Below are 14,010 nucleotides of genomic sequence, written 5' to 3'. Positions count from 1 at the left end.
CCGCCCGACCTTACTCACACATACCAACACTAACAGCCAGAAGGGGACCAACTGCAAAGATGTGACTGTTGTAGCCAGAGTCCCCCAAAGACCACCAAGCGACCAAATCCAATGCAAAAGCAAAGAGTCTTTGCATTGTTATGAGTTAACTCGGGACTCTCCATTCATCTGACGCAGCAGCCAGCAGAGCAGGAGAGACCCCAAGTAGCAAGGGGACAGAGTATTTATAGCGAGTAAAGCAACATTGGTGAAGCAAGGTGGGGTTGGGGGTCTTCAGACTATATAGGAGCAGACTCAGGATTGATGCACCTCCCATCCGGAGGTGCTGTCCTTGGTTAATTTGCAGCTACAAGAAAACTATTATCTCTTTTGGCAGTTGTTGTGGCTAATACATTTTTTCTTTATCATGACCCGGCTTTCCTTAACTTTTAATTGCCTTATTTTACTTTATGAGGACATCTGTTGGGGTTTTCCTGTAACTAGAGCTAGGCTCAAGGTTGGGGTCTCAAGGGCACCTCACTGTGCCAAGGGCCTACATTCTGTTGGGTGTTTTCCACAGCCTGTCATGGCTGTAGAATAGTCAAGGTATGGGTCCAGGCAGGGGCCTGGGTTCCTCAGTGACCAAGGGCTGGAGCCACACCAGAGTAAACAAGCAGCACAAACTGGAATCAGAGGGATATTTTAATTAATTAATTAATTAATTAATTAATTAATTAGGACATGGAGTTGGAGGATAGAGTTAGGGAGTAGATCGGGGAGAAACTGGGGGGTAGGAATCGGAGGTAAGTAGGATCAAAATACGTTGTGTGAAATTTTCAAAGAATTAAGAAAACACTGTCTTTTGAAAAAGAATGTAAAAGCATAAGAGAAGAGTCAATCAGTTAATAAACATGGAGAGCAGGTCCAGCAATGACAGGATCTCTACCAGAAATGTCAAGAGGAAAAGAGAGAAAATGGAGAAAGACAGTAAAAGAAATTGAAGAAGATCTGCATAGTTTGAAGACATTAGTCATTGAAGGCAGAGAGGAGGAGTTGGGAGGAAAGGGGGGAAAGGAAGGAGGGGGAAGAGAAGGGCGGAGAGATGGACAGAGATGGATGGACATCACTCTCTGCTTAGACACGATGTGACATATCTAGGTCTAAAGATAAAAAGACAAGCTTAAGAGGATTAGGAAAGAAAAAAACATGGACTAATACACATAAGAAGACTGAACTCTTACTGTGTTTTACAATGACAATAATCTAAAAATAAAACCTGAGATTGGGGTTTTCAAATATCAGGAACAAACTACTTAGAAGAACCATGTCTAAAATAAGCAGAGCAGACAGGCTTTCATCATTGTGGAGAACAGACTCTTTTAACAAAACATGGGAGGGATTCTTAGCAGCAGCAAAGTCAATCTGATCGATGTTCCCCCTCAGTCCTAGAGGAGCCGTGGGGTGGGGTAAGGAAAGGAAGGAGACACGGGTGGTGGGGGTTGGGGGGGGTGGGAAGGTGGAAGACTCAGTGGAAACCAATTCTGTGGTGGTCTGAATAAGAATGACCCCCATAGGTTCCTATATGTTAATGCTTAATCATCAGGGAGTGGCACTACTTAAGAAGGATTAGGAGGTGTGGCCTTGTTGAAGTAGGTGTGGCCTTGTTAGAGAAAGTATGTCATTGAGAGTGGGTTTGGAGGTTTCAAAAGCCCAAGTCTCAGTGTCTCTCTCTTGCTGTTGCCTACAGATCCAGATGTACGTACAACCATTGGCTACCTCTCCAACACCATGTCTACCTGTATGTCTCCATGCTTCTCACTATAGTGATAATGAACTAAACCTAATGGAACTGTAAGAAAACTCCCAATTAAATGCTTTCTTTGATAACAGTTGTAATGATCACAGTGTCTCTTCATGGCAATAGAACACTGGCTAAGACATTATCCAAAATCATGATCCAAGAATATTCAGCACTCTACATTTCCTAAGAGCAGAAAGACATGTATTAATGAACGTAGTCCTAGTAACTAATGACTGCTTTTCTGTTCTAAGTTATTTTGATGAGATCCCACAGCAAGTCACAAATCACCAGAGCTCCTATTTGCACCGTTAGAAAAGCTTTGCAACGCAATCAACAAACTTCCAGTAACACTCGTCTTAGAGAGCTGTCATAGTCGATCAAGATCATTTCCAATGAACACCATATTTTCGGGGCATTCATTGAAAAGTGGCATCTTGGACCATTGTACTAACAGTGTTCTAGACCAAGAATTGTACCTATATAAATCCTGAAACTGTTGTCAAAATGTGTTCACCCACACTGGTAGAGAAGTAAGTACCACATGGCACCAGTATGCAGCTCAGGCCAACCACCAAGTCTGGGCAGATACCAGGAGTACCAGGATGGGCAAAATGCAGGCATTTAGGGATGAGCAGATAGAAGAATCCAGGGGATAAGCAGATGCAGGGGATAGAGATGTGCAGGACTGTGGGGATGAATAGATGCAGGAATTTGGGAACTTCTGCACAAAAATGTAACTTGGAGTCCCCCTTGAATTGTCCAAATCCATTTCTAAAGGCAGCAACCCATCACATTAGATCAAAGTGTCCTTCCATCACAGGAAGCTCAGGTGACAGGATGAGGGTACTACAGCTAGTGCATGCATCTGCATTCTGTGAACATGCCAGCAGCCATTAGTCCTAAGGTGGGACTCATCTCTGAGTGTCTTCTATAGCAGGTCCTCTCCTTCCCCCATCTGCTTCCCTCTCCTCTCTCCTCTTTCAAGATCTGAAGTGGTTCCAACTGAGTGTGCTTTCTTTTTTGTGATCATACTCTAAAGCTTCCAGGGGAACTTCCATCACAGGAAGCTCAGGTGACAGGATGAGGGTACGACAGCTAGTGCATGCATCTGCATTCTGTGAACATGCCAGCAGCCGTTAGTCCTAAGGTGGGACTCATCTCTGAGTGTCTTCTAAATGGATCTGGAGAGTCATTCCTAATGGAAACGGTGCAGCCACATCTTCAAGGCTGGAATAAAAATCAGAATGGAGCCCAAAACTGAAACAGTCAGAAAGAGCCACAGGAAGATCCGGTCAAGAACTTGAGCCACAAATTTCCAGTCTTGCACTACCTGCAAAAAAGAAAAAGGCACCTGTCATTCCAGAAGCTGAGCAGCTCTCTTGAACTCATTAAGAGATGTAGAAAGAGCAATATTGGATTTATGACACATTTTTAAGCTTTCAAAATGTATATGCACATCACTAATGACATGGACTTAGATATAACCAGGGATGTTGTTCATCATATCCCAAGAAAATAACTTACAAGTTGAGTGTTTAGGAACACTTATTACAGTGAAGATGTAAAACAAAAACTATAGAATTATTTGTATACTTGGAAATATTGCTAATCAAACACACACACACACAAAAAAAAAAAAAACACCTGATTTTTATACAATGCTTCCTGATGTGCCTATCACAAATGGATATCTTTAGAGCACTTTTAGGTAAATATCACAGGATTTTCCTCCTACTCCACATGTGGCCATGGCTCCTCTAGCTCCAGAAGACAGGACTGAGGAACAGAGGAAATGACAGTTGGGACATTATAAGAAAGGGTTCTATGGAGACTTTAGTTAGGCTGGGATGTCATGGGGGAATAGGTACCAGGTGTGGAGCAGCAGGTCCAGGAAGGAACAAGCCATAGGCTAGAGAAACCTGCAAGAGAAGCATGGGATCTCACCTTTAAAGGGACACAGAGTCCAGTTTCTATACATGGTCTCAAGCTTATAGCAGTTCCCCTGGAAGCTTTAGAGTATGATCACAAAAAAGAAAGCACACTCAGTTGGAACCACTTCAGATCTTGAAAGAGGAGAGAGGAGAGGGAAGCAGATGGGGGAAGGAGAGGACCTGCTATATTCTAAGGACACACAGTTTCATCTCCCCAGGAATCTTGAAGCAGTACTGAGCCTCATGATAGATTGCCAGGGGAAACCAGGACACTGTACAGGGAATTGCTAACCAGTTGAGTACTGTGATCAACGTTTTCAGTTGCAGTACCTGTAGACAAGGATTTGGTAAAGACGGAATAGAGCAGGAGGCCCACCCGCTGGCAGAAGGGGGACAGCAGGCTGTCCTGAGCTTTCCAAGTTTAGAAACAAAACTGTAGCATAAAACGCACAAGCAAGAGCAAAATGCTAGAATGTTAACCTTAGGTAGTGGGATTACTAGTGATTATGATCCTCTTGTCTGAGTTTTTCAAATTATCTGTGCTGGTCATACTTTTTAAAACCCACTTAAGTATTTATATTAGTATTTACAAAAGATATAAAAAGTAAAACAGAAACTCCTTCCCTAATAGCTGAAGCATATCTGGAAGAGAAGGTGTTTTTCTAGTCTTTTGTTTTTAAATCAAAATCCTTAATTGTACGAAAAATATGATAAAGAGTTAAGAGAGAAAATGAATCACACTGAAGCTATGAAGACAAGATAAAATATAAAGTGTGCTTCCAAAAACACTTTCATAAACCTGTTCATGAGCCTTGATCTAATTTTCAAGAATTTTAGAGTAAAATGACCCAAACCCTGCCTGTAGATGGTGCAGAAATAAAGGCTACTTTCAGCCTGTGTACTGACAGATTTTGTCATTTTTTTTTCCCTTGTCCTGTTCTTCAAGGTAGGTTCAAAAAAACATGAAGTTCTGACAATGTGACATGTCACACAGGAGAGGGGTGGATGTGGCCAGGGTGGTGGTGCCTCTGCAACCTAGGCATTTGTTTCCGAGACACGATCTCACTATGTGAACCATGTCGATCTCAGACTCTGCATCTTCAGCTTCCTGGGTAGCTGGGATCCCAGGAGGGAATCACCTGTCCTTGATTTTCTGTAATGTCTACACTAAGTAACCAGTTCCCTTTCCCTTGATGAAGTATCTGTTGCAACTGAACTTGTATTACTTTTCAAATTTTGATTCTTTCTAGTCATGAAACACATTTCTAAACACTGGGTTTAAAAACATCATGGGGGGGGGGGGCATGCCTTTAATCCCAGCCCTCGGGAGGCAGAGCCAGGCGGATCTCTGTAAATTCAAGGCCAGCCTAGTCTACAGAGTGAGTTCCAGGAAAGGTGCCAAAGCTACACAGAGAAACCCTGTCTTGAAAAAAAAGAAAGAAAAACATCATAGCATGAAGCAGTGAAAATTACCACAGATCAGGGTAACCCCTTTAAAGGTGCAATTGAATTCTTTAAAATGCAGTTGAGGAATTATAGCCCTGAATCTGCAGCCGCTTAGTTTTAGTCATGATGCTTCCTTCTGTGAACTTTTTTTTTTCTAAAAACTTAATGCTAAAAGTTCCTATGGTTTGCTGGGCTTGTTTTATATGCCTTACAGAGGCTAGGTGATAACGCCATTGTGAACGAGGACCACATTCTGTTTTAAGGGACACCAGCGTGGCTTTCTGGCCCGCTCCTCAGCGACCGCACTGTCACAGCACAGCAGACTCACCTGGCTGATGAAATGCTCCTTCTTCACGTGCCTTGAAATGTATCTGATGGACTCAGCCGCCCTTTCCAGGAAAGTGACCAGAACTCTTTCTCCATCACTAAGAGCCGTCTGCTTCCTTTTCCCTGAGACTTTGCCTCGCACGGCTGCTTTCCTCTCCTCTCCATCGGGGAAAGAGAAGCGGTCCATGGGGTCCTTCATGCAAAGCCATCTCGGGAGTTTTTGCAGAAACAGCCTCTTCACCCAGGGGGCCATGGGATGGTAGGTTGAAGAAGATCTGTGGTGAACGTTAATGACGAAAACTGTGACAATAATGGACAGGGTAACAAAAATCATAATGAAGAGGAGGTACTCGCCGATGAGAGGGATGACTTTCGAAGAAGACGGGATTATTTCTTCAATTACTAAGAGAAACACCGTCAGAGAAACCAAAACCGAGGTTGAGAGTGAAAGCTTTTCCCCTTCATCAGAAGGTAAGTAGAATACCAGGACCGTGAGAAAAGACAGCCCCAGGCAGGGGATTATCAAAAAGAGCGTGTAAAACAACGGCAGGCGTCTCAGAACAAAAGAGTAGGTCACAAACGGGTAGGAATAAAAACCTTCTCTTCTGTTGCCCTTCATCCCCTTTGCATTTAGTATCTCCCACTCTCCGTTATCAAAAAAGTCTTTCCGGTCAACATTTTCGTCGATCAGAATGAGGTCGACCATGCTCCCATCGTAAGTCCAGGATCCAAACTTCATCGAGCAGTTCTGCCTGTCGAACGGGAAAAACGTGACGTCCATGGTGCAGGAGCTTTTGTAGCTGGCAGGGGGAGTCCAGCTGACAGTCCCACTGGATTTCACGATGGCCTTGGTCATGAGGGAACCTTCGAAACGTCCGTCAGCACTGCCATGAAAGTAGTTACGCTTTAGTGGCTGGCCAAACGCTCACTGTCTGGAGGGTCTCCCCACTGGTCTACCTTGCATGCCTTTCCCACCATAATGGCAAACAATACAAAGAAATCACTTTGATACAGAAGGTTAATTATTCCACCCACATCAGACTGTTCTGTGTCCTGTGTTCATCTGCCCAATGCAGTACTCTGAGACACTTACTTTTCAAAGAGAACTATGTCAGGAAGCCAGAGCGATTCAGATGGAACCTTTATCGAATTAATTCCACCATATTCTTCGGGATTCCAGCGTAATTTTTGGTCTGTCCATTCCTGCGTGAAATGAGGATGCAGCAACTTTATTCTAAAGATTCAGTACGTTAGAGCTTGGGCTCTTCAAATTTCTAAAATTTACCAGCCCACCATTTAGTGACAAAAGAGATTTTTCACCCAGGTTAGACCTTGGCATCCTATCTGGGATTCAGTGAGGCTTCCGGATGCAACGTAAGCCAGCCTGGCCTCTGAACCTCCACATGCCCATGTCTGAACCAGTAAAGAGGCTCATCACGAAGGGCACTGATTCACAACTTGTGTTTCTATCCTATTTTCTCTTAAGAAACAAACAGAAAAGTCACAGCTGTGTGGGAAGATGCATGCCTATCGTCCCAGTACTTGGAAAGCTAAGCAAAGAGGACCATGAGCTCAAAGCCAGCCTGATGTATACAGTAAGACCCTTTCTATAAAGTGATAGCTGATCTCATCCAATTTGTTCCAGGAGGATTTGTCCAATGAGATTTCAGTCCCTTGACCATGGGAACATATGACTTTGGCCTGTTACTGTGAAATGTCCAGCACCTGGGATCATTCCTGATGGCATTGTCACTTTTAAACAGTGAGAACGGATGGAAGACGTCCCTTTTATGGTTTATCTAAAGCGGTTTTGTAAGCTCCTTATTAACATTTTAAATTATGTCCCTAATATCCTGGGCCTCCATATGTTTATTTTTTTTTTCTTCAAGCATTAGAAGGGTATACCCAGTGTGAGGCTTCCTGGAGTCCAGTGATGCCATCTATGTCATTAAAAAATCAAGAATTGGCAGATGGGTGACTTAATCGGATGGCAAAATATTGAAATATGAATGATGCCTAAAAAGTGCAAATCACTTTCTAAATATTTATGTTTATACCCATACTTTGTGAGGCTCTCAACCTTGGTCCAAGAAACTTTTGTTTCTAGTAGATAGTGTTCGATGCAGGGACCCATAACTCTTCAGACTGGTAAGAATGGGTGATTGCGAGTGCTCAGTGGCAGACAGGACATCTGTATCAACCTCCCCAAACCCTGCCACCCCACAAATGGCTCAGGGAACATCAAAGTGGGGAGAAAAAAATTGGAAGAGCCAGAGGTCAGGGTCAAGCAGTATCTTCTGGACAGAACTCACGTAGCTGTGGTTGCCTACACAAAGTATGCACAGGATCAAGCCCATCAACATTCCTGTGCAGATGGGAAGGGACACCCAGGCTACCACTCCACCTGAGTAGTTATTGACAGCTGATGGCCGCTAAGGGGGAGAAAGAGAGTCTGTTTTCTTTAGGGGTATAATCCCTTGCGCCAGCGGATGGCCCCACACCTATGCCTGTACAGAGAGCAGTAATCAGACTCAGGGGATTCTAGAAAATCACAGGGTTATTAAAAAAAAAAAAAGGACATAAAACTGAGTGGGGGACCTCCTGGAAGGGGTGAGGGGAGCAGAGAATGAATATAAATAAAAGACACTGAACACAAGTATGAAATTCTCAAAGAATAAACTTAAAATACATATTTTAATTACTTTTACTTTAGATTTATTGTAACACAAGAGATGAATACTTGATTTGATATTTTAAAAAAACTGTTTACTCGAGCTGTCTTTTTGTATTATTTCCTGCTCCTTCTGGCAAAGCGGCTTACATGGATTGGTTTTGGGCACAAAGGACACGTGTCTAGTTATAGCTGGCATTTTCATTTATGTGTTGCTTAAATAAATACTGATTTATTATCTCAAAAACGCAGTTCTAGAATGGATGGAGGAGGGGCTACTGAGGTCCCACTCCTGACTGGGGAGCCATTGGCAGTTGACTGTGGCTGAAGAAAGAAGAACTTTTCTTTTCTGTATGACCGTGGTACATTGCTTATGCCCCAGTGGATGGCACATATGGGCTGTGATAATTGGATTCAATGAGTGTATATATATATGAAGTTAGAAGGGAGGCATGCTAAGGAGGCTGGGCAGAGTTGAACTGGGTCGTGGGGAGTGGATATGATCAAGACCTAATGCATCTACATGGAATGTTCAAAGAATAAATCAAAACATTACTTTTTAAAAAAGAAAGTAAACTTGAAGCTCCTGATAAATCACAGTAGCTCTTCAAATGTGATTATCTCTCAACTTTAAAAAAGAAAAGAGAAAGAGAGAGAGACAAGAAGAAGAGGAAGAGGAAGAGAAGAAGAAGAAGAAGAAGAAGAAGAAGAAGAAGAAGAAGAAGAAGAAGAAGAAGAAGAAGAAGAAGAAGAAGAAGAGGAAAAAAACATGGTTGGGGGAAGCTAGAATAGAAAATATTTAAAATACTGTGTAACTGCAGGAAAGCATGCTAGAAGACCAGCAACTTAAGAGCCAGGCTAACTAAAGCATGTAGGATATTTTCTCAGCATTCTCGGGCCTCTCTTTGTTTCCCACCCCATTCAGGAAGAGCACACACAACTCGCTCCTTGTGACTACCTTGTCTCCTGCTGAGAGACTCTTGAACTCATCAGAGGGTCCGAGTCCGAGACGCGTTGACACATAGTGGCATTTTGTTGTTGTTGTTTACTTCACTTTACTTACCACTCAGTTGCCATTGAAGAGGCTGTTCACATTCAAATCCCATGCTGTGCATGGCTCTGGCTGCAGACCTCAGTCAATGCAGCACCAACTACTAAGACTTTCTTGTCCCTCATGTGCTGCTGCCTCTGTTTGTTTGTTTGTTTGTTTGTTTGTTTGTGTGTTTTGAGAGGTGGGACAGTTATTCAAGGTCCCTCTGTAAGCCAGGCTTCACTGAAAAGCGGGCATGGAAGAGTTAACTCTAGAACTGGGGTGGGGGTGGGGCGCTCTGTTTTCTGAAAGCCCAGGTGCTGCTATGCGATTAAGGCTTGATTATGCTCTTAATGTTTAGCCATGTGGACAGGTGACCTTAATCTGCTACATTTCATCAAACTATAATTTAGATTTAACTCTTTTGCAAGATATTTGGGACTGCTAGCAAATGTGTTCTCGGAAGTTACTGACGTGAAGAGCAGGACTCAAAGATTGCTTTGTCCTTGGATTTTCATGAGGAGTCACTTTCTTACGACTTCAAATTCTGCTTAATGTGTGCAATCCTATATGCAGAAAATGAATTTGGCAGCAAAAGAATTTAAGCTGTGTTTTGATTCGTAAAGCTATGAAGTATTTTATCTAAATATAAAATGATTTTTGTCTGGCTCAAATGATGTTAAAAAGAATTTGAAAATGTAAATTTATCTAAAAGATTTTCTGTGGTCAAATTTTAATACACTGACACTTTTAGAAACTAGTTCTCCATGCCTGTCTTTGGTAGGGTTTCTATTGCTATGATGAAACACTATGACCAAAAGGCAATGTGGGGAGGAAAAGCTTTATTTGGCTTACACTTCAGCGTTGTTGTTCATCACTGAGGGAAGTCAAGACAGGAACTCAAACAGGGTAGGAACCTACAGGCAGGAGCTGATGCAGATGTCATGGAGGGGAAGCTACTTATTGGCTTGCTCATCCCACCTTCTTATAGAACCCAGGACCAATAGCCCAGGGATGGCACCACCCATCATGGACTGGGCCCTCCTCGACTGATCACTAAATGAGAAAATGCCTTACAACTGGATCTCATGTATGTATTTACTCAACTCCTTCCTCTGATGACTCTAGCTTGTGTCAAGTTGACACACAAAGCCACCCAGTACAGTGCCTAAAGCAATATGGTTTCCTTTTTCTAAAGATTTATGTGCTTACTTATGTGTGTGTGTGTATATAGTATATGCCACACCTATAGAGGTACCCATGGAGGCCAAAAGAGACCTGCCTGGCTTGTGAAAGTAGCAAGGACATTTAATCACTGAGTCATCTATCTCTCCAACCCAGCAAATGAGGCTTTCTTTAAAATATTGTCTGCTCTTAGTAACATTGGCTAAATTTATGTGTCTTATGCTGAATCTGTAATGCTTTTGACTACTTTGGAAACGGAAGTCTTTCAAAGCAACAATACTTTAGAATACTTTATTGAATTAAAATTGAAAAGGAGTGGGTGTGTCTGTGATGAAAAAGAGGTAGTTATGTGTCTGACTGGAGTTGAGGAGTAGGAAAGTATATATTATATGAAAAAAAATTTTAAATAAAACATTATGGAAAAGTCACAGAATTAAGGACATGCAACTTAAACTTTTAATGCATGCAAAGTGGCCAATGAGCTCACTCTTTTATATACCATGAGTTATATGTCAACCTTTAACATATAAACTGGCTGATAAAATTTGATAATTCTACTATTTCTAACCAACATGATTCAGATGGAAAACCCGCCATTTCAGCAGTCTATTAATTTAAATGTGAGATCTACCTCTATTTGCCCTGACTCAATAAACATTTTTACCATACATATAAAATATGCTTGCACTTCAGAAAAGGGTTTTATTGGCATTTGTCACCTCTCTCTCTCTCTCTCTCTCTCTCTCTCTCTCTCTCACACACACACACACACACACACACACACACACACACACACACACACACACACACAGTGTCATACCAAACCAGTGTGGACCGATTCTGTCCCGGTGCTGGGGAACAGACCAAACCAAACCACAAGATGGGTGGTCAACAATACAATCAGAGAAAATTTTTTATAGACAAAGAGGAAAAGTTATCAGACTCAAAATGTGGTCATACTGGGTATGGTGGGCCAAGCCTGAAATCCCAACGCTTGGAAAGAGAGCAGGAGGGTCATGAGTTTGAGGCCACTGAGCTCCTTTGTCTTAAAGCAATGTCTTGTCATATTGCTTGTGTGCTGAATGAAACTGTATATAAACCCTTACCCCGACCTCCTTCAGATCATGAAGACCAATAGCATCTCAGTTTGCTAATGGGGTCTGGGCCAGGTTTCCCGGTCTCTGGCAACAAAGTGGTTCCCAGCCAGTGTGGGAAGATCCAAGTAGATTCTAGTCACAGCAAAACACGGGCACACAGCCCAGAGCAGCAGAGATAAAGAGCACAGGCAGGCTGTCTGGAGATGCAGACACTACACTCACAGTCCATTCTTAGAAAATCAAAGTGACTAAGCACAGTCAATGAACTTAACCTATACTCCTTTGCTTGGCACTTAAGTCCTGCTGGAAAGCGAGTCACCGGCTTCTTGGGCTCAGTTTTTTTCCTTCTTAAAGACAGAAGGTCCTTACTTAAAACCGTTTCTGTCCTATAAAGGATGACCAAGTCTAAAGACCCCACCTTGTTGCGGGCTCTGGAAAACAACTAATTTCACATGGCGATTCATGGTGTAGTTTCTAAAACTGTGGGTAGTGATCCCATACAGGATCCTGTATCAGTATAGAGGCTTCGAAAAAGTTGGAAACAACTGTTTCTGGATGAACAACAACCAAAAATTTCTTCTAAACGAAGCAGGACATGAACCTGAGGTGTTTGGGGCAGAGCTCACCCACGCCTCACCGTGTGGCTTTACTGATGCCTTGGGTCTGAACCCAGTCTGCATGCTTGGCCCTTGGCGTGGCATTGTGCTCCGCAGTGCCAACAAATGCTGCCTAGACGCGTCGCTCAGATTCTCGGCCGCCATGCTTGGGTTGCATATACAGTTTGTGCTCTCCAGAAACCTAATGATTTTGTTGTGAAAAATCAAGATTTTGGCATTTCCCACCGTCGTTTCTCACCATAAAAGTAATAAAATCAGTGTATCTCCAGATTCCAATGCGTGAAAGTGTTTGGCTTTTAAAATTGCTGCTTACATTGCTGGCTTGAGTTTCACAAAATTAATTCAATGAATTTTGCCTCAGCATCAGGACAAAATTTCCAGGAATTTCTGAAATGGCCCTGAACTCACGTCTTCCGCTCCATATGTGGTCACACAAAGCTGCCTTCTGACCATTGGAGGTGACAAACCCAAGACACCATGCAGCTCTGAGAAACGCTAAAGATGCTCCACAGCCCATGGTGTTAAACGTTGCATCCATCTCATAAGCATGCAAATTTCCTTCCATCTGTGAGAAATGGTAAAATTACACACACACACACACACACACACACACACACACACACACACACCAGGAAACTGTTTTAAAATAACTTGCTTCCTATTTTAGCATCAGTAAATATTTATTTTGCATATGTCCACACCTATGTGTTTAAGGACCCCACAAAATTTCTTTGACAAAAGGGAGTGAAGAGTGAAATAATTTCAGAAACACTGTTCTAAGGGGACTGAGGCAAGCCCCGGGGGAGGATTTCTAAGCCAGAACAATTGCTCTTGCTTTCTGCCCTCCTGCAGCAAGATGGATAACAGGGGGTAGAGATGTAAAAAGAAGCAGCTCAGGGGACTTCTGTTGCTTGAGGAATTCATTGCATCACTGAACAGGCCATATTAAGTGGCATTGAACACAGTGCTGGTCCCTGTCACTACACTCCCAGCCTGAGACTGACTCACACAAGCTGCCAGTGGTACTGTGAAAGGGTGGTGTAGGCATTCTGATGGTGTAGGGAAGGGTGAGGAATCAGAGCGTGGCTGGTGGGGCAGGTTAGGGAGATGGTGGTGGAATTATGTGTGGGAAGGTCCTGAGAAGAAATAAAGAATGGATGGATGGATGGCAATGCATTTGGACCTCGGACATGATGGTGCAGAATCTGAGGGGTCATGACATTGTGCTTCCTCATGTGGCTTCAGCAAGTCAGTTAATAAGATATTTATGGTCCCCAGGGATTTGATTACTCTGAAAGTTCAAAGAAGAAAGACAAGCAAGTCTGCAAAATAAAATCAATAGAATAAAAATAGGTCCAGCTGGAGGGATTCCTCTGCTTGGGAGAGCTGTACTTTGTAAAGGTCGTGGTTGAGAGGAGACATCATTGGCTAGTGTGGGAAGGAAAGGAGGAAAGAGGGGGAACTGAGTGCTTTCATCTTCATTTTGATTAAGGTGTGCTGGGATGGTTGGAACAAGTTTCCATTGGTTTGCTTAGGCGTGAGAGCATTATGAAGTCATGGGGATTATTGGGAAGACAGTTTATGTGGTCCACAAAATCCACTCCTATCTGGTTTTCAGGCCTTCTGTTTGACCTTGACACCTGTGTTAGAGATCTGCTCTTCTTGGGAGCATTCTCTGACTGTCCCCCATCTCAATGGCACCTTCATGTAATCATGGGGTCTTATACAAACTTATTTATGATGTACATCACCTTATAGTAACTATTCCTTATGTAACTAACTCTCATCCTCTCCTTGAAGACGTGGCTGTTCTTCTCTTTCCTCCTAGGATCTTTCACAGTGTCTGTCACTTAGCAGGACTCTCAATAAATAGTGTTGAATCCCTGTCAGTCACCACCTGCCCAGGGCCACCCCTGTCCCATACTG

General features: G+C 42.9%; 1 protein-coding gene across 4 annotated transcripts in view; it reads right to left on the bottom strand.

Annotated features, from left to right (window-relative positions):
- Positions 1-14,010, bottom strand: part of LOC128119000 (neuronal acetylcholine receptor subunit beta-3) — a 39,569-nt gene that overhangs the window by 347 nt on the left and 25,212 nt on the right. For all 4 annotated transcript variants that reach the window (XM_052751938.1, XM_052751934.1, XM_052751933.1 and 1 more), the window contains 3 exons: positions 6,578-6,687; positions 5,486-6,368; positions 1-3,110 (listed from right to left, as the gene is read on the bottom strand). The exon at positions 1-3,110 is cut by the window's left edge and continues 347 nt beyond it. In XM_052751938.1, the coding sequence (XP_052607898.1) occupies positions 2,976-3,110; positions 5,486-6,368; positions 6,578-6,687 (1,128 nt within the window). In that variant the 3' untranslated portion in view covers positions 1-2,975. The remainder of the gene's footprint in view (positions 3,111-5,485; positions 6,369-6,577; positions 6,688-14,010) is intronic.

Source organism: Peromyscus californicus, unplaced genomic scaffold (assembly GCF_007827085.1).
Source record: "Peromyscus californicus insignis strain IS unplaced genomic scaffold, ASM782708v3 Scaffold_23__1_contigs__length_62951481, whole genome shotgun sequence".
NCBI classification, from domain to species: Eukaryota; Metazoa; Chordata; class Mammalia; order Rodentia; family Cricetidae; genus Peromyscus; species Peromyscus californicus.
The sequence above is the reverse complement of the archived record's forward strand: the minus strand, read 5'-3'. Positions and strand labels throughout refer to the sequence as shown.